The sequence below is a fragment of the Anticarsia gemmatalis genome, chromosome 11 (assembly GCF_050436995.1).
Source record: "Anticarsia gemmatalis isolate Benzon Research Colony breed Stoneville strain chromosome 11, ilAntGemm2 primary, whole genome shotgun sequence".
Classification (NCBI taxonomy): Eukaryota; Metazoa; Arthropoda; class Insecta; order Lepidoptera; family Erebidae; genus Anticarsia; species Anticarsia gemmatalis.
In genome coordinates, this window is record NC_134755.1 from 8,070,109 (window position 1) to 8,090,188 (window position 20,080).

General features: G+C 35.7%; 1 protein-coding gene across 1 annotated transcript in view; it reads left to right on the forward strand.

The window, feature by feature from the left end:
* The first annotated feature begins 268 nt into the window (after positions 1-268).
* The window catches only part of LOC142976607 (uncharacterized), a 94,262-nt gene continuing 74,450 nt past the window's right edge, over positions 269-20,080 (forward strand). Inside the window, exon 1 of the mRNA XM_076120051.1 lies at positions 269-537. Coding sequence (XP_075976166.1) covers positions 302-537 — 236 coding nt within the window. The 5' untranslated portion in view covers positions 269-301. The remainder of the gene's footprint in view (positions 538-20,080) is intronic.

Sequence of the window (20,080 nt, forward strand, 5' to 3'; positions counted from 1 at the left end):
TTTAAATCGTTCATATAAATTGATTCTGGTCGTTACTTATATAAATTGAATTATTATGTAAAAACTACTAATTTAAAGATTAGGATTCTGCCATAAACGCTTTTTGGACTATAATATAATTTATCGGAGCAATAGGATAAAACATTACGACGTCGCATACAAATCTTCATATTTTTTCTAGGATTAAAAATGTCTGCCAAGATATATTTGTAATCCTCTCACGAACGGGGATAGATCTATCTCGGTTTGAACATGGCAGGTAGTTTAACTGTGCTCATCGTTTTCTGACGCGCTAACGCCAATGTGTTTATTTCCAACTGGTGTATTTCAGGAACCACCTCCTTTACGAGACTGTTATCCTGGTCTTAAGAATTTCTCCTCGACCAACCTGCACGGCCGCAGTAAAACCCGAGTGCAGTGCATTTTTAAAAGGGAACGCCCCGGTCCGTTGTCCGGGCTTTTCATTATTTTAAATATTCAGTGGTGTGCAGTGTGTCCGAAGTTCAAGTCCCATGTGACGCCAGCGCTTCCACATCGGTGAGTACGCTTTTACCTAAGTTTATCGCGAACCCTTTGCTCGTTTGTAACATTTATCAGACGGAGCACGTTGTTTGCGACGCTTCGACCGCCACGGAACGCTCTTCATCGCCTCCATTAAAATTAATCGTCCCCTTGCAAAATTAAAGTTATGCCCTATAAAAATATTCATACAACAAGTCGGGGGACCCAATAGTCTCATTAGTTCCCATCGCCGCTTTTACAAAACTCGTTACTGAGATAATTTTCGTCCTTGGTCCAGCATTAAGCATAACGCGCAGGCCCAGTAAAATGCGGCCTCGACATAGCCCGGCATTAAACACTCCCAAAGGCTCCGCTATATTCGTACAATTATTCCCTGAAGCGAACCCTTCGCTGCGCAGCCTACAATTACCTTCCATTCAGCTAGAGGCGTTCCGCTCGGAGAAAATAAAATAAAATTGAGGAGGAAAATAAAATGAAATATCGAGAGATTCGTTCAAATTACCGTGTGTATCTGCGCTCGGAGGCTGCGTGCCCATTACCACGTGTGCCTATGTTTTGCAGGTATAATTCGAAGCGCGCGTAAATTTCACGCCGCAATTAAACTGTTGGCGCGAGTACACTGACGAATAAAATGCAGCCAAATTTAAATGCTGTATGTGGAGCCAAAATACTAAATGCACTGTATACCTACGTATCAGTGAATTTAAAATACTTGTTTTGCATAATATTGTAAAGTCAACAATTTATGTACACTCGCGCTCAATCTCAAAACTCCATTATTTTGTTATATTTATATACTTTGTTCCGTATAATACTCCACATGAATACAACGATATTTTAAACGAGAGAGCTTATCCGTACATCTCAAGTTTTTCTTCATAAGCTTCTCAAAACGTTAAATTTATTCCGGCCCGGGAGCGTTGAATTAAGAGCCGCCTTAATCCTTTCGGAGCGAACTTAACCTAATATCATAAAGATGGAACAAGGCAACTTGTACAGAGTAAAGTCAAATATTATCCTTCGAGAAGATTAAGGAGTTATTAAATCCACGTAGGCGCGAGATAGGACGACACTGCAGCTATAGATTCTTACACTGCGTATGAATGTAGGAAAATATTTGATATAATACTTTGATATCACCGATAATAATAAATACACATTTTGTGTTTTATAAAAGACGTTAATACGAAAAAAAATAGGTACTTCAAAACACACAAAAAGTTCTTTCATGGTAAAAATAAGTACTAACTCCACCTTAAGTGTAAGAAAATTAACTATCTCTCACCTATGAATATGTCTGCCGCAGGATCATCAAAAACAAGCAACTTTGTACGTGTAATTTGGAATAATTCCAAGTCGTGTTTGGTACAAGCATATCCCACATACAACACAGTAAACAAGGAAACAATTACAACTTGTCGCGTAAACGTCAGCTAAAATTAGTTTAACTTAATTTGACATGTAGAAATCCTCAGAAGAATTTGAAAAAAAAAAGAATGGGTGCGACAAAATGGTGGCAATGGCAAAAAAACGTGAGAGAACAGTCAGCTGTGTGTGGCGGCCATCTTGGAACCGGCCGGGAGGGGCGGCGCGATCGCGCGTCGCTTGATTTATTTAACTAACTCGTGCCGCTAATATGGACACCGTACATTTTTTTCATCGACTGTACTGCGCCCAGTAATTTAGTTATGATGATTGCCGTGTACGTAATACATTGAACGTTTTAAATGATAAAAAAATGTAAGAACTAGTTTTTATAATTTATGTATAGGTACTTTATTAATAGGTACCTACGTGGTCGAAAAAAATAATAGTAAAAAGTTGTCAACCTTGCTTATTTTACTGAACACAAAAAGTTAGCTCATAAATACTAAACTTAATGAGGGAAGTTGTGAAATTAGTACTGTAGAGTATAAAAGTCATACGTTAATTATTGATGTACTTTAATAGAAAATAATTGTTCGCATAGCGATGGGAACTAGTTGAAATTAGCGCTAAGCCATATAAAGTTTATTAGGCGTATCATGACAGGTAGAAAAACAAATTGACCGCCTTAAAGAAAATTGAATGCATGCATAGTATTAATTTAAGTGCTACTTAATACTCATTTGAATAAAAAGCGTGTGGTATTATTTATGTAGTCAATCCGACGCTGCGGTAGGTCACCCGAGGGGTCTCTTGAAATCGTAAGCGTTCAAATTAAACTTATTATCACTATAATTAGCTACATAATTGCGTATATACGAGTAAGAAATACGAGTAAATGCTCGCTCCGTGGCATTTCGACTTGTCTCCGACGCTTACATTGTAAGGGCCAGCTTACACGGAATGAGATCTTCATATTCGAGACGAAACAACACAAACGCAATAAAACACACACGAGATTAAACTTTATCAACTTGTTATAAAGTTTATATTTGTTAAACGGAGTTACGAGTTGATACGTATGGTAATAAATTGTTTTGGATTGAGACGCAACATTGTTCCTTCGAGATTAGTCGAGCTGGGTGCACCGTCCTTCTCCAACACAAAATAAAGATATTGAATTTTGATAAGGCCGTCTCTGTCTGCTAAAATGTCTTTGATATTCTCCGGTATAAAATAGCTTTCGTAAAATGTTAAAGATTATGTTAAATTGGATGAGGAGCATAATGGCACAGTAGCCTTTATTTATATTTATCTACCTAATGAGCAATACCTATAGTCTTGAAAGTACTTATCCAAAATTCTGAAGTTTAGGAATACTTTACTGAATAAGACTGCGGATTATACTTATTGCAGTACATTTTTGTTGCCCAAAACTATTTATTTTAGTAAAATATTTGTTGTATCCAACGACTTTTTATTTCTTATTTAGGTAATTAAATCAATAAGAAAATACTTAGTCTCAAATTGTACAAATTAAACTAGATTACGTACAATTTATCTGCAGTACTACTTAATAAGAAGCATATGTGTCTACGTAGGAGTCACCTTACCCTTCAGTTAATTAAATCACTTAGCTCTAAGGTGTGAGGTAGCTAAACGTTGTCTCTGACTTAATACATCCATAAAATAGTATGTAGGCGAGGTACACGGGTGTAATCCACGGGACTCAGGGGCGGATAGAGATGTAGGTAAGGTCGTAAACCTTGCTAATCGCTGATGATAGTTCCGACTTTTCTGTCTTAGTTGTTTGATAGTTTCGTTTTAGTATTACTATAGTAAAAATAGAGTAGAGTATTTTTTTCTACTTACAACGTTTGCATATTTTTTCTATTGAGATTACTATAAAGACATTAATTATTAATTTCACGTAATGTACAAACTTTCATACATAATTGGTTTTGAACGTTCTTAAATCTACATAAAATAAATAGTGTGTTATTTTTTAGTGAGGACTCTTTAGTCGATGCCTGCTTTAAAAGAATACTGCATCATTAATAGGAAAACCTTTGTACTGCAATATACCGGTGAGCCTATTCAACTGTAAGTGGTGAAATTCACAGGTTTTTATAGAAAAAATACTTCCTTTCAAGAATAACAAAAACAAACACACTTCCTACATCCTTATATAAAAATAACTGACGGTTTATATAGCACCTTGTACTAAAGACATTTTCTTTTATCAGAAGACGAAATTTCCGAGCACATTGACGGAGGTCCCGGGCGGCATTATCTCACAGTTTCAGTGAACAACGTTACGTTTTGCGCAAACACAAAATACGTTCCCAACGCACTCAATATTCCCGACAAATTGCTCTGCACTGCGGTGCGATTTGACGCTGACTTCTCCCCACTTAGTTGAGTAATTGCATGTATAATTCAATGTTTACATGTTTATGGTTTTGGCTACTTGATATTATAATGTTATGTATAATTTATTTGAATATTCTTAGTATCTCCCAGTTTTTGGTTTGTAATATTTTTTTTGCTTGAGGATTTAATGTACTGTGGATACGTGCTACGTCAAAAATATACAAGAATAACAACAAATATATAAATACCTGCTTTAAGTAGGCAATCACACCAACAAGAAAATTAATAACTCTAAGTATTACCAATTAATAGTAAAATAAAAAACTATGAAACGAAATATAATATTCATAGTAAATTACAACGTTACTTAATTAGGTGGAAGTGTAGTTTGCCTTCAGCCGTCCCGGTAATTTCACAATTTCACGCTGAGCCGGAGATCTCGTTACTCGGCCGGGATTTGGTCCCGGCTCTCCGGCCATCGCTAATGTCCCGGAACGAATCGTTAGCCCACATGTGGAAAATAATTATAAAGTCATCCGCCCAAATCGTACACCTTTTCGTGAGAACTCATCGTTTATATGACGGAAACTGCTTATTTATCGCACAAAGTAAAAAGCTACGATCGATGCGATACGAGAAAAAACGTTTCAGCCTCAACCCGGCTAAAGCGGCTTTTATGACATACTTCATGTGAAAAATATTTACTGTTTTAACCGTTTAAGGTTTGTTGACATGCAGGCGCCACAACTAACATCAATATTTAAAACGGGTGCCCAAACCTGCCCAGGAAACGACTCATTGTCCGTGTTTAAAATTTTAGTCATGACAAAGCTTGGCCGGGTAAACACAGCCAGAGTAAACACCGAAGGAGCGTGGTGATAATTGTTTTTCTTATCCGTACATTTTCCCCAACATTTCCAGTAAGCGATAATAAAAAGCTTGTTCGTATAACTCGGCCACGAGTTCCACAAAACTCTTGTCAGCGAATGGACGATAATCCACCGCTTAGTCGTCCTTTTTTACGCAAAAAAACTTTTCCTTTTGAATAACCCCCTATTTTTCCGGCAGCCGACCCCTCTTTATTCATAAGCCGCTGACGTAACTTGGAGATCCCTAAATGAATGGTTGTTCGTTGTTTTACGGGTCTATTCACAATGCTTTAGGTTGGAAACTTTAGAGATTTGCCACAAGAAAAAGTAGACGAGATTTCGTCATGAAATTATATGACGCCTGCCAAATTATTATATTATCTCAGAATGTCCGCAGTGTAGTGAAGATAGAGATACCTTGCTACTCTGCTTGGATGCTTATCTATCGAGCATAAATATAAAGATTCAAATCATTTTGTGGTCGGCTTATACTCGATGTCGCAAGAGTCGAGTTAACGGGTCGTGATTTTAAATTGAAAGATTAAATAACTGTACCTTATCAATCTAGGGTTTATTTCTCGAGTAAATTGTAGTTATTTATGAACTCCCTACCTCCGCTCGGGACAAAGAAAACAAACATATATGTAAGTATTTCTACGCTGAGCCATTGAGTTGAGTGCATGCCAGACACGAGTATTTCCAACATTAATTAATACGTTAGCCTTCTATATTAAAATACACAGTCGCATGGCTCAGACGCTTTTAACTACAATGTAACATTTTAATTAGTCGGCGACTTTAAAGTAGGTTGCATTTTGTAGGCAACCCTGATAAGTGCTAGCGGTCGATTGGACCGGTATCTGTACCTATTTGATAATTTAATATAAAAATGCCTATGTAAATAAGAATTGATATGAGAGCCTTTAGAGGGCTCTAAATATCTTTTTATGTGAAATGAAAGGCAAAGACTCAGTTGCCCACCTGATGGTAAATGTATGTGAGTATCATGGACGCTAGTAACATCAGAGTTATGTGATGTGCGCTGCCAAACTAGTTACGATAATGGTTCCCTTTCCAGCCCCCGTATTGTGTAACGCCGCATCTTATTTTATGTTCCTTATACGTGAATGAAAGGAATTCTCCGAATAAAGATCAAAATGTCACCTGGAAACGGTGTAAGTAAAATCGATTTACAGGCGCTCGCATAAAAATAGTGTGAACGTAACGGTATAAAATGAAATTCATCTCGTTTTATGCAGATAGGGGGGGTCGTAAGGTTTTGCCTGAATCGAGAAGAAAAATTTGAATTTAGATGTCGCCGGGAGTCGCGTGGTAACGGGTTTCGAGATCCTTCGCTTTACGACGCTCGGCTAAAATGCTGTTCTCAACTCTGGCTGAAAACTGTGCTCAGTTTATTCGAAACGGAGGCGGAGAAGTATCCGAGAGAGCGCGAGCCAAATGGCCACCTCTCGGGACGAATGCTACGGCCGGCCGTTTGTACCGGAATGGTTGCCGTGTCTATTCTGTATTTTAAAAGCAAGTGGATCTTTACGTTGCTTTTACTTTGTTTACCTTTTTCATATATATTTTTCATGAAACAACATAATTTTCCTCCGAACCAGAGCTTATTATAAGAAATGAGTTGATATTATACAGCTGCTATCTACCGACTTAAAAATATTTTTTTACTATGAAAACTACTAGTGATTGTATGTTTTGGAAACGCGGTGATTACTAAGTATAAGGACGAAGTAAAAAGGATGTGCTTATATAATTCCCAGTAAGTGGCGATCATGACTTCACCATCTATTTATACGCGTGATTGTACTTAACAATACGTACTTGACTGCTATCCGCATAGAGACTGGCAACGAGGGAGTTTCTATAAAAACACGGAATGCACCCCATTATCGGGCCCCGGAGGAAGCCTGCTCAAGTCCGTTACATACAAATGTCTTTCATTAACTTGTCGATGTTCCGTCCGAAATGCTACGGGGCTATTGTGTTTTAAGCCATCTCCTCTCTTATTACAGCAAATGTATTCCTCGATTAACAGTAAATATATTTTAGTACGGCACATAATATATTTGTTTGTAGAAAATAACACGGTTTATATTTTTAATCAGAAGCTATTTTTACAAAACCTATCAATAAAGCTGGGATGCCGGTGGAATTGTAGCTGTAAAGAAAATGAGATCTTTTGGCCACAGATGCACGTTTCGTTCCCGCACGCGATCAAACTTATCCGTTCGGAAGACATTCTGATAAGGCATGATATGAATTCAGATTCGGGCCATCTCTCTTTTATGTTATTCGAGATTTTTTCCCAGCGTTTACAGAATTTGTTCTTCTCCGTTTATACGTTATTGATCTGCATCATAATATATTATGAATGTAAAATATATTTCGATACATAAATCAGACAATATAATGTTACACAATTTTCCATGTTTACGTTGAAAGCGTCTCCCACGCGATGAAATAAGCTATTACCGACGAGTAAAAGTAATATTTTGTCATTTCCTATCGGCCAATAAAAAGCGCTGAGCAATACTCTCGTCTTGTAAACTGACAGAGAACGAAAACTCCCGCTGAGAGAACTCAAAACGTTTATAAATATAAAATCAAGCAAGTAGAAATCCAATCTACGGAGGAGCCTCATCAATATTCTGCCGTCTTGTTATTTTCCTTGGGGCTTTAAAACAAAACAAAAGAGGTCTGTTATTTAACTCGTTTCCGATACCGCCTATTCTTTAGTATCGAAGGAAATTCCCTCATCTATCTCTTGTAAGGAAGATGTAATAAAACTAACGGGATCCAATTCTGTACGCTCCTACTTAAACAAGCGAAAAAAGAATGCGAATTTGCTTAATGATACCTACTTTTTATATGAAGGTTGGTATATAAAATTAACATAACCTACAAAATAGGTACAAAGCAAATTATAGCTTGTTAAATATCGGCAATATATATAATTCGTGCTTTTATTTTTCCTGTTTTCGAAGAAAGTTCGTATTACTTTCCCACCAACAAAATATTTATTTAAACACGACTGTGAGCCTGTTATATATAGAAATTGGTTAGATCTCTTTTGTAAGAGAAAGGTATCCGTACAGAGAATAACAATTGGTAAATTTATGTAAATGAACATCATTTCAAGGTAACAAAAAGGAAATGAGCCCATTGTAGAACATTCAATTTGATCGCTGCACGGTTGCAAGGAGACAGTTCGAAATGAGTTTGAAATATGCCTTACACGCACTCCCAAGTATTTATGAGCTAAGTAAAACCCCTACTCAGTACCTCGATTCTGTACCACTATCGACTACCGACAACCGGCTAGCTATCGAATTTTGACATTTAGAATGTACTGCCAAAATGTTTCCTACGACACCCGTCAGAGGCGCTGATCAGATTTTCATACAAAATTTCTCGATGACAGGTCGGTTGTCGGTAGGCGATAGTAGAAGAGAATCGAGGCACAGGGCTCGGTTTTGTATCCTATCGCTCCGCAACTCATCTCGTTTATTCGAGTTGGCATACAGTTTACTCCTTTGTGTGCGAAATTCCCGGTGCGGTGCCGATTGTGTCGAGTTCCCTCAGGATTGATAATAAGTTTGAAACATTAGTAGGAGCTTTTACGACAGACTGCGACAATCGCAGGATACGTACAACAAGCGTAATAGCGGCTGGTATGTGGAGAGATTTTACTGTTTTGAAACAGTAGGTCGAAAAACAGTTTAATTTGGTTTAATAGGCGTCATATTTTCAAACGTTTTAAATACTCAAGTAGAGTATTGTAGAAGACGGTACTTCAACTGTTTACGTCTCCGATAAACGTGATTTCTTTATTCATTCCATAAATCAAACCATTTTGTCAATACGCTAAAGTAAAGATTTTATTTTATATTTTATTTCAGCATAAATAACGTTATGTACTCTATTACCGTTTTCCTAATAACCATGAAGATAGTAAGCGATATCAGCAATCAGTGTTATCTTTCATACTTTGTGTTACGCAACCCGATATCATGATATCTATGTTATATATCTACCTACTCGGGGATGTATCGCCGCACTTTTATTTATACTCGTTCATCTCAGCAATATCTACAAACTCGGTAAGTTTCTTTATTATTATGCCAGGCTTTATTTCTTTATTGTTCGGAGCAAAACATTGGGCGAACTTGTTTGTTTAGCTTCTGATAATAATCCGGGAAAGCTTTATTCTGGAGCAAAAATATTTTTTCACGAAAATATAAAATGTCTACAATTTTTTTATGAAATAAAACTTATCAGCTATATAAAATACACAAAAAATTGTGGTTTCGATCTTGGTTGGTATATCGAAGAAAATGTGAATGGGAAAGGAGAAAATGATTTATACTTTCCAAGTTTGATCCATTTCGTCCCCTCCTATATATTGTTTTATCGATATTATATGGAACAAATCCTTGAAGTTTGGAACAATATCTTGCGGTCCCGACAAACACGACCATTATTCTTTTCTCTTTACGCGGATAATATACGTGCTTGAAGTTTTCATACAAATAACATTTTATTATGCGCAATTTTTAGATGTGTGTAGTATTTTCAGTCAATAATACGGGTACCTGCTGACGTAAAGGAATAAAATTAGTATGTAATTCTATCATCAGGTTAGGTAGAGTCGATCACAAAATCGATAAATACTACGTAAAAGGTTGGAAATATAACCTGGTAGCTGTAATATTTTACTTATTTATGATGAAATTATGCTTTGAATGACGTTAACCGTGTGAGACGATGGCAGAGACAGTACGTAAAACACTTACTTTGTAAACTTACATTACAGATTTGCAGTTCTATAAACTAAACTTTGTAAATTCAGACGTTTAGCAAATATACCAACGTTATTACTACTCCCTGCTACATTGGTCAGCGCAGAAACCTTTCTTCGATATTATTTTGCCTTATTTATTTTGTTAGTTCTTTACTGCATACCGATATTTGGTGCGGGTAGGCGAGCTCGGGAAAACTGGCAATATATTTTCTACTCGAGGATATAACGGAAGGGTTCTCATTCCTTACGTATGTATAAAGGGTACCTAAATACATTCCACCTTCTTTTACTTTATTCTGCTCGTGTCGAAAGTGGAAAAACCTCGCAAAACTTTCATTGCTAGCCAAGCTTACCTACACGTGTGTGTCACATCACCGAAATATCTGCCAATTTCATTTCTCCGCTCACCTCCCCGGAGCGTAGTAAACACCACCCCCCGCCCCCACCACTTACACAACTCGCCCCCCTCCCGTGTGTTTGTCCAACTGATATTCTTGAAGATACACAACCAGCTTCACGAGATCTCCCCCATCCCTCCGTATTTGTGTTTCAAAATACTGCACGGACGGAAATGTATTCAGATTTGAAGCTCCCAGTCGACTGGCTTTGAATTTAAAGTTGGACACTTTCTGCTTTTGAACAAACACGATGATGCGTCTAGAAACTTCTAAAGAATAGATGAATGTAGATAGGTACTAGTTGCGAATGCTTTGTTTATATGTCAATAAAGAGATTGGACGCCCCAGCGCTATAATAGAAGAATGCTTTTGAATTTCATAAAAACCAGCGAAAATAAAACGAGCTTATATTTGCGGTGTTTATTTAAAATATTCTTGTATAAATAAATGTTTATTAAGGTTTCACAATAATGCAATACATAGTGTGTCAAATGTGTTATTTTGTTGAATTTATGATCCGTGGGTTATGACTGTTGAATAGGAATTGATTTTTCGCTATATTAGCCATCTTTATGCAAAACATCTTTGGCTTAAGATGAAATCATTCAACTCAACCAGACAACATATACATAATGATCGTCTGAACAAGACACATTGTTTGCGATCAATTGGAGTGCGACAATCGTCACGTAGCTGAACAAACAGTGCGACACGCAATACGCCTGCCAAACAATCGGGACATCGGTCCGATCGGCCCTTATTGGGTACAAGCACTTGACACTCGGCACTGTTTGCCGCCTCTCATTAACTCTGTTTGTGTGGACTAATTTACGACGTGTTTGCTCTACGATCCCCACTAATTGAACGATGAAGGATCTAGGTACCGATGCTAGATAATGTAGAGGTTTATTCTCATATCTCACAAGAATAAGGGTGATAATTTTTACGGTAGAAAAGTTTTGAAAAATCTTGACGTAAAGCCGCGCGATTAAGTGGATCCTTCATGGTACTAGACTGAGATAATTTTAACGACCAGAAAAGTACTTTTTTACATAAAATGGCGCGCGAGATTACGTACTTTCTCAGACTCTGGTTATCAAGGTTTTCTAAATCTCACTGCTTTTTATGTTACCTTTTTCAGTAAGTAGGCATTTTTATAAGTGCCTAAGGCTAGGGAATTAATTATTTTAACCACTTTACTCGAACAAAAATATACTTACTACATACAAAAGTTACTATGTACAATTTTATAAAATCTAAGAAGATGAAACATAGTTTCTATATCGGGTTACAAATCTACGCTTACAAAGTAAATATAACACATGTACCGCGTTTCCAAGAACAAATCGTAGAGCACTTGAGCATAAGAAAATGCGATACATACATTATAAAAAACGGAACCACTTAAGATACCATAGGGGGCCCACCCACATCGGCTCAGACTTCCGGAACAAACTTTATTAACTCGACTCAACTACAATCTTAATATTCTATAATTTCATAAAATAACTATTATACGTACGTTAATCGGTCGAAAAGATCCGACAACGGTTATGATAGGTCTGTCCTACGAAATATATGGGGAGGTATCATTTACATAATTCCTTTGAGTGAGTTAATTAGAAAGTATCATCTGTATTCATTAACGTACGTTATAAATGTAATGTCTTCGTTATAGATAAGGGTCATTTTACATGTAATATCTTTGTACATACTTTGTTAAATGAACCCAGAAAAATGCGATTGGATAGCATAGTCGTACGATGAAGAAAGTCTTATCTCGTTTTTATTTTAAAATATCCGAGTATTAAATCTACCGAAATGTTAAGCTTAGTTTAAACATACACGCGGAAATAAATATAAACCGTCCGAATAAGGTTTTATACTATAAAGTTTCAAGAATATCGTTTGGCACAAAACTCGAGTAGGAAAGGCGTTCATTTTGAGAATAGTGGCTGTTTATACCGAACTCTTGCAAACAGAAAATACCAACCACCCTCTTACGGCGAGGTTGTTAAAGGGGAAAGAGAGGATAAAATGTTTATGGAAATATTTATTCAAAAACATGCATTAAAATTTTAATAAAATATACATGAAAGTTTCCAAGTAATTTTTATAACTTAATGTTATAAGATATTGTAATGAATATTATTTCGTTGTTTATTACGTTATGTCGTCGTAACCTTTTTATTAAAGTAGCTCAGGCCTATGTACTTCTTTCTGTTATTGCATAGGCACTACTTTACTTGGTCTTATTGTTTTTAATATAGTGTTCGTAGTTTTATATTCTGGTGTAGTGTTACCGAGTTTTCATGATTGTGAATATTGTTTTAATAATCTTGAGACTTAATATTAAAAAATGAATGTACACATGCTGCGAAACTCAATTTATTCGAGCAAATATATTGCCATCTAGTATTACTGCACTACAAAGATTATATTTGCAATACGATGTAGCTACATCTTGATTATAATACAAAACATCTTCGTTGAACAATTTAATTTGATAGAAATATACCCTCTTTAACCTAGATAGGTTTAATCCCAACTATTTCTATATTCTGCCTACATTCACTCAATAAACTTATCGATTTTATACAGCGACAGAGCGCTACAGCCGCATTCTGTATAGAGATATAAATAGATAAAACTCACATTTATGTAAATTCAACATAGTAGTTACGTAATACGTGATATTCAGTTTGAATTATGACTGTAATGAGATGCGTCACAAAATTCTTAGGTGGTCATTAGTGGATCGGGTCGGCCGGGCCGGCTTACAGCCAGTGTAATGGGCCGACTACGCCGAGGATAGACCGATCCGGGACGTAATGACGGACCGGCCAATATGGGAGAGAGGTAGTTGGTGTACACCGCTGGCTAGAATGTTACGTAATCTGTTTATGATTTTTGTTTGAACATTTTGTTTGTTTGTTTTGCTTGTATTTTTAAGATAGCTTTTCGATAAATATGTTGTTAAGCCTAATTGCTTAAAATAGAATTGTTATAAAAAATATTGTAAATCTACCTAATTTTATTTAAGGGTTAAATACTCACCTGTTTTGGCCACGCTGGTCCTGAGTACAGGTTTATGAACCTTATTTAATTCTGACGTTATAGGCTCAGCAAATAGGCTAAGCATTAAGCAATTGCAAAAATCCCGTGTAATACTATAATATGAGGTAGCTGGACTAAAGTACGTGTTAATTAAATATATTTATGAAAAAATCTATTTAGGTATCCTCTACAATTTTATTTTTCCAGTAATATTGGTAGTGAGCAGTGTACGTATAGTTGACAAATACACGATGCCAATATTCTGACACTTTGGGTACACGCCTCTGCGTGTATGTGCGTATATCCAACGTTACACCTCGGTTCGGTCATATGACCCCATTATCCCACCCTTATCACACGCCCGACCACAAATACCAACCTTAACTTCATCACCCCAAAGTTTAAATTAGATTGAACCCTCCCAACTAATGTAACAACAAGCGACTTCGCCCGAACACGAATCAGATAATAACTTACGTATTTTGTAAGTTGAGTTCGGGCAAATTGTCGGGAGACATGGAGATTATCGGGTTTCAATGCTGATCGTTGTATACATTTCGTTTGGAATAATCAAAGCTCACCTTCCCACACTGTCGATATGAGAGGAATATGTAAAGATTGTGACACTCGTACTACCAAATAGTTCTACTGTAATAAAAATAGAAGAATGTATGTGTAAAATGTACAGTCAGCAGTTTTAATACAAGCGAAATTTTTGTCGTAAAAAATTTAATCAATCTCAACTTTTTTTGTTTGAGTGTGATGAAATTGTTGTCATTTACTAAGTAAAGGCGAACAACGGTTTAAATTTTATACTGTCAGTATAGTTATCGCTGTTCTTTTAGTGCAATCTCTTAGATAGTTTTTATTGCTTCAAGAAATTTTAATCTCTGGACGAAATTTTGATAAAAGGGGATTGCAGACGTATTTTACACTGAGCATCTAAGATGATTAGGTACAATAATTTGGTCCAGTATTAAGCTTTACTACTGGCAAAGTAGTTTTGTTTACAATTGTTGTTGTACATTTATAGTGGGGCGCTGTAAGTGGCAGCTCTTTAGAGTGTAATTCTAGCAGCCGTTAATGTAATTGACCCTACTAAAGTACAACGATATGGCGGCCATATTTTGTCTAAGTTGACTTAAAATTTTGAGTACCTCGCATATAAAAAATATTTTAACACGCATTATTTTGTAAATTTTATATACCTTCAACATGTTTTAAATTAAAAAATCCTATTCATTGAAATCAGAACCTAAATTTTCTGAAACAGTGATTTTAACATAAACACGCAAATTATTAAAGAAGACTTCACTTGTAATACAATATTACAAAAGAGGTATCGAACTTACAGAAATAAACTTAATAAAGGAAAGGAATATAAACGGCTGACTGTACTTTTCCAAATATAAACCATCCATACATATTCTACAATTTAACTTGACGTAGCATCTATTATGTAAATGGTAAGTGTATAAACAACCTGTTTTTTGATCGGATCAGCCAACACCTGTCTAAAGAAGACTTTCTTATAAAGCACTTAGTTTTAACCGTACATTGACCCATGAAATCTGTTCATTAGATTTAAGTGATAAAGAAAGTTGAACAAACGATTGTTATCCCTATGTGGATAGTACTTATCCAATCGCGAGACGCCGGAAATATAATTAGCATACGCGACGTGACGTACCTACGCTATGAATTCGTAGGTATTACTTCAAACGCTAGTCGCAGTGTCATATTTCACACGACACAACGAATTCAAATTTGTTTTGACAAGGCCTTTGTCCGCTTAAATTACAGTTAAGAAGGACTATTTGTCAATTTGATTCTGTAACTCGAATCGTCCGTTTTGTATGTTTATTAAGCTAGATTATTATTTATTGACATTTTTTATTAAAGATGATTAGTGGTCTTTGTTTTAAATGGTTCGTATTTAATTCTTATTTATAATTATCTAGGTTCTATGGAATTCCGTGGCCTTGGCCACCACAATTTTATTGCTGAGAAGTATTTCAGATAGATGTTTAGATACCTAAATTTTCAAAAACGCTCATCAAAAAGTCACCTTGTACATATTTTAAAAATATTATACATATTGCACGGTTTAAATAATTTAAAGCTTTCCTCGCGCTAGGTATATTATACATAATAGCGAGATCTGCGACTGTAAAACAAAATAAATAAGTACAAAGACATCTGAATACGCTTAGATAAACCGAAACCTTTCAAGCGCGTTAAGCAAATAAACCCGTTCGCTAGCATTACAGTATTTAAGACGCAGACATAGCGTAAGCTAAGTGTGTTTACAGTTATATCCTCCGCTCGTCACTCAGGGCGGGTCATGGCCGCTTAAAGCCCTTGAAGTCGATTAGGTTGGGGTTTTATTGCACGAGTAAAGCGGTGAAAGTTACTGACACGTGCAGTTAACGTAAACACTGGTCTTACATTTAAATAAAGTCATGTATTTAAAACTGAGTACGTCAAATTTATCTATACTTAATATTATAAAGCTGAAGAGCTTGTTTGTTTGCCTGTTTGTTTGTTTGTTTGTTTGAACGCGCTAATCTCAGGAACTACTAGTCCGATTTGAAAACTTCTTTCAGTGTTGGATAGCCCATTTATCGAAAAAGGCTATAGGCTATAATCACGCTACGACCAATAGGAGCAGAGTACCAGTAAAAAATGTTACCAAAACGGGGAAAAATTTGACACATTCTCTCTTATGTGACGCAAGCGAAGTTGCGCGAGTCAGCTAGTATTGGATAAAGATTGATGTTTATGATGACTGCTGAAGTTTGTATGCAAGTTAGGGCTTAAATACCCTTGGAAATATGTATGTTGCAGCGCTGATATGACTACTAGTAATTCCTTTAACATATTTATGTTCAGTTTACCAAGAGAATTTTCAAGTTAACTGCCAAGCGTGAATGAAGAGACATGACGTGTGTGAACATGAAATTATTAAGTAAGTTATGTATTAGGCTTTGTAACTAAACGTCTAGTTTTTTTTACTAAATTGCTAACATAAGGTAAAGGCAACATATTTCATTTTATGTACCAAGTCAATGCAATACCATTTTCCATATAAAATTATAAGGGAAATAAAGTCGGTAAACAAACCAAGAAAGTTAATTAAACGTATGACCCAGAAACAGGCTAATAATTTACCATTTCGTGGGTGTATTTTTCGCATTTTTTCAGGATGAAATGTCATTTTAATGGGCCTATTTCTGTCTCCGATTCTCTAACAGGTTGGGTGTCGTTTGTGTCACCTCCACAGCCCATTAGTGTCAATTTACACATGATTTTATATCGTGAAAACTACTTTTGGACTCTCAAGTGGGCATAACTTTGGATGTTTGTTTAAAAAACTGTCTTAGGTGGGATCGGATATATAAAAATACAAATGAATAAATTTTCACTCGAGATTAAAACTTCAGATTATGTTTTTTGGGTATCGCTTGACGTAAGATGAGTATGTATTTTTGAACGCACATACAAAATTATGTAGCTTTTAAGTGATCTACGAAAAGTCTACGAAATTAGCGTTTGTTTGTTGATGATATGATTTACAAACGTACATCTAACAGCAAAAAAATCTTTGAAGTTTAAGTAGTTGTTTTAAGATTGATCTTCAGTGATATCACTGTAAATCCTCGCTAAAGCCTATCAGTGTGGTTAACCCTAAAATTAAATCTCCAATCGGTACGCTTGAGCGAGCTCGTAAATCGTAACGAGTTCATGATTTATGTTCAGACAACAACGCATACATATATTTAGACTGACAAAAAATTTCGTGGCGACGGGCGGCTAAAGCGAGCGTATGGGGGAACGCCTCTATACTTAACTAACTCCTCTGAAGATATCTATCATGAAACTGTCTGGAATTTGGTAGGTATGCCATCTTTTAAATTGGAAATTCCTTAGCGTGTTAAATGAAGTTAGATTTGTTTAAGTAAACATTGTTATTGTTCTTTTACTATAAACTTAAGAGATAAATAATATATGAGACAGGGAAAGCTTCCCATAATCCGTTTCAGTGGAAAAAACCTACGTAGGAAAAGAAGTTGTGCTTCATAATTGGTTACATCAATCTTAATTTAACCACTACATCAGACGATTACATAAATTAAAGGGAATATAATGTTTCAAATGAATTTGTTTTTGTTAAATAATTCCAATACATCTATTATTTTGTCCGGAATGTGCTAACCCTTTAAAGATACACTTCACAATCATTTTTAATTGGATAGGCAACGGACACTTGTCTTCATTGATACAATTGGTTAATCAATGAATTGTCAATCTAGAGCACGCACTTCAAATCTGTACTGGAATATAAATCTAAATCAACGCATTCCGAATAATCGAGAATATATATATATTTAGTTTTTTTACAAACTCTTGCCTTTTTATTTAGTGGGTTGAAGCAGTTGACCCAGAAATAGGTAGGGAACTTATTTATTTAGATTTTTAATGACACGTTTAGGAAAAAAATTAAGTTTCCAATTCTAATAAAATATATGCTTCATTTCCAAGATATTTTAGTTCATTTAAAGATTTTAATTTGTGGTCTAAGTCTACCTGCACCTTATATTTGATTTTATTTAAATTTCATTAAATAATAAATCTGCAACGCTATTGTTCAAAATGATTACATAAATATATCCCTGTGTACTTGGGAATTATTTAATATTTCATTCTTACATCATTATACAAGAATTATAAGTCATTTCCTTTCATTGTTTCTTCTCAATTCAAGTGCTAGGGTATTTTATAGCCAATTATTGTGAAATAGTCCCCCAAAAACCGTTCTCTGCTCCCTATAAATAAATATGAAGCCAATAATTGTATTTATTGTGATCTTGTGCCTTTTGTTTTGCTATATTTTGGTTTATTAACGTTGTTTTATGAAAGCGGGAATTAAAGAACGGAAATATTAGAATAATGAGTGGTTATAATGTGGAGTGTAGCGTGGAGCCTTCTTTTGAGATTAAGTTGCGTACTTATCTCGTCTGTAGGTACCTAAGTTTCTCCTTACCTAATTTATATGTGTGTAGGTGCATGCCTACACTTACATATAAAGCAAGAAATAAGTTACGTACACTATACTGTTTTGCAATATCCTGATAGCAAAGGCTTATACAGATACTTTATGGCCCATCATTCAACAAGGACATTTGGCTTACTTTAAGATATTCCAAAATTGGGCCTACGTGGGCAGGCAAAACTTCACATTTCAGTACTGCACATTGCGTATAACTTACCTAACAATAGTTTCCGAAGAAAATCGCTCACAAAACGTCGCATTTAACACAAAAGGAACAATGTCCAAGACAAAAACCAATAACCCTTTTTTGCATATTGCATAACGTTAACGACTTCCTCGACTAAAGTTTTTAAATGACAATAAACGAAACTGGAGCAAAAAGTTGTTCAAAAAAACTGCTCTCAATAACGGGTCTACCTAGAAAGGGTTTAAATATTGCGGTTAACTGTTAAACAATCGGTACAGTTATTGTGGAAGGTTTATGGGTAGTAAATCATTTGGGAAAAAAGAATGACGTCATTGGTTGTAAAGATTTAACGGCTTGGTCGATCAGCTGAGGTGTGAGGTCGGCTTCGGCCAGCGTCTTTGTGACCATGCATGTGCTGTGCGTTATTATCCTATATTGAAAGTACCTACGCAATCGACGTAGGAGTTGCCCATGGGAACGTTTATTGTGGTCCTGTAGCGAACGGTTCTATTATATGCATGTGAGTGGGCTAAGAGCGTAGGTTACCATTCGCATAAAGTACATTTGGCTTTCTTCTTTTAACCTACTTTATTCGGGGTTCCTTATTTTCAATTGTTTGTAGTCTGCTGTTACATAACTTACATTTTTATTATTTATCAATATAGGTTATAAGTCAAACATATTTAATTTGTTTGCCTGTATCTATAAATAACCATGGATTTACGTCAATATGAATCAATTGAATGCTATCCTAAAAAAACAGTTTAACTAGTATAAATATTCAAACATAATATCACGCCAGTTATACCTGAAGGTGTAAGTAGACCCGTCTGAAATAAACGTACGTTTCACAATGTTAGCCACATGAAATAGGGGATGATCGTTTTGCTATTATATTATATACCATGTAGGTACGTTACCAAATTGCAGGTCGCTATGAGAAATGTTTTAATATAAATTACAATATTACAAAGATTTTGTCCGACCCGCAATTCAAACCCGGGACTTTACAATCTGCAGCAGAATATTTTACCACGCAAACCACAGGTACATTAACTAGGTGGGAGAACAATATATTCTATACTTATAGTTATAGTATATAATATGCTGCGTATAGATATCATGCCCTACATAGAATAGCGGTCGACCATCGGCCTTCAATATTCCATACCCTCTTTATTCAGGAATTTTGTATAAAAGCCGGACCCAAGGGAGCAAATTGTGAAGACACTTATGTGCAGCTTACGATGTTAAGAGGGGCTGCATGAAAAGCGACATTTCTGTGTGAGTAGGGCTGCCGTCAAACGAAGGTATAATGGTGTCCGTAATTGTAGAGAAATATGCTTGGATATAGTAGCAACAAGATTAACTTTGAAAGTATCATGTACAGTTCGTGTATTAATAAACCAGATACATTTTTGTCGTGACTAAATT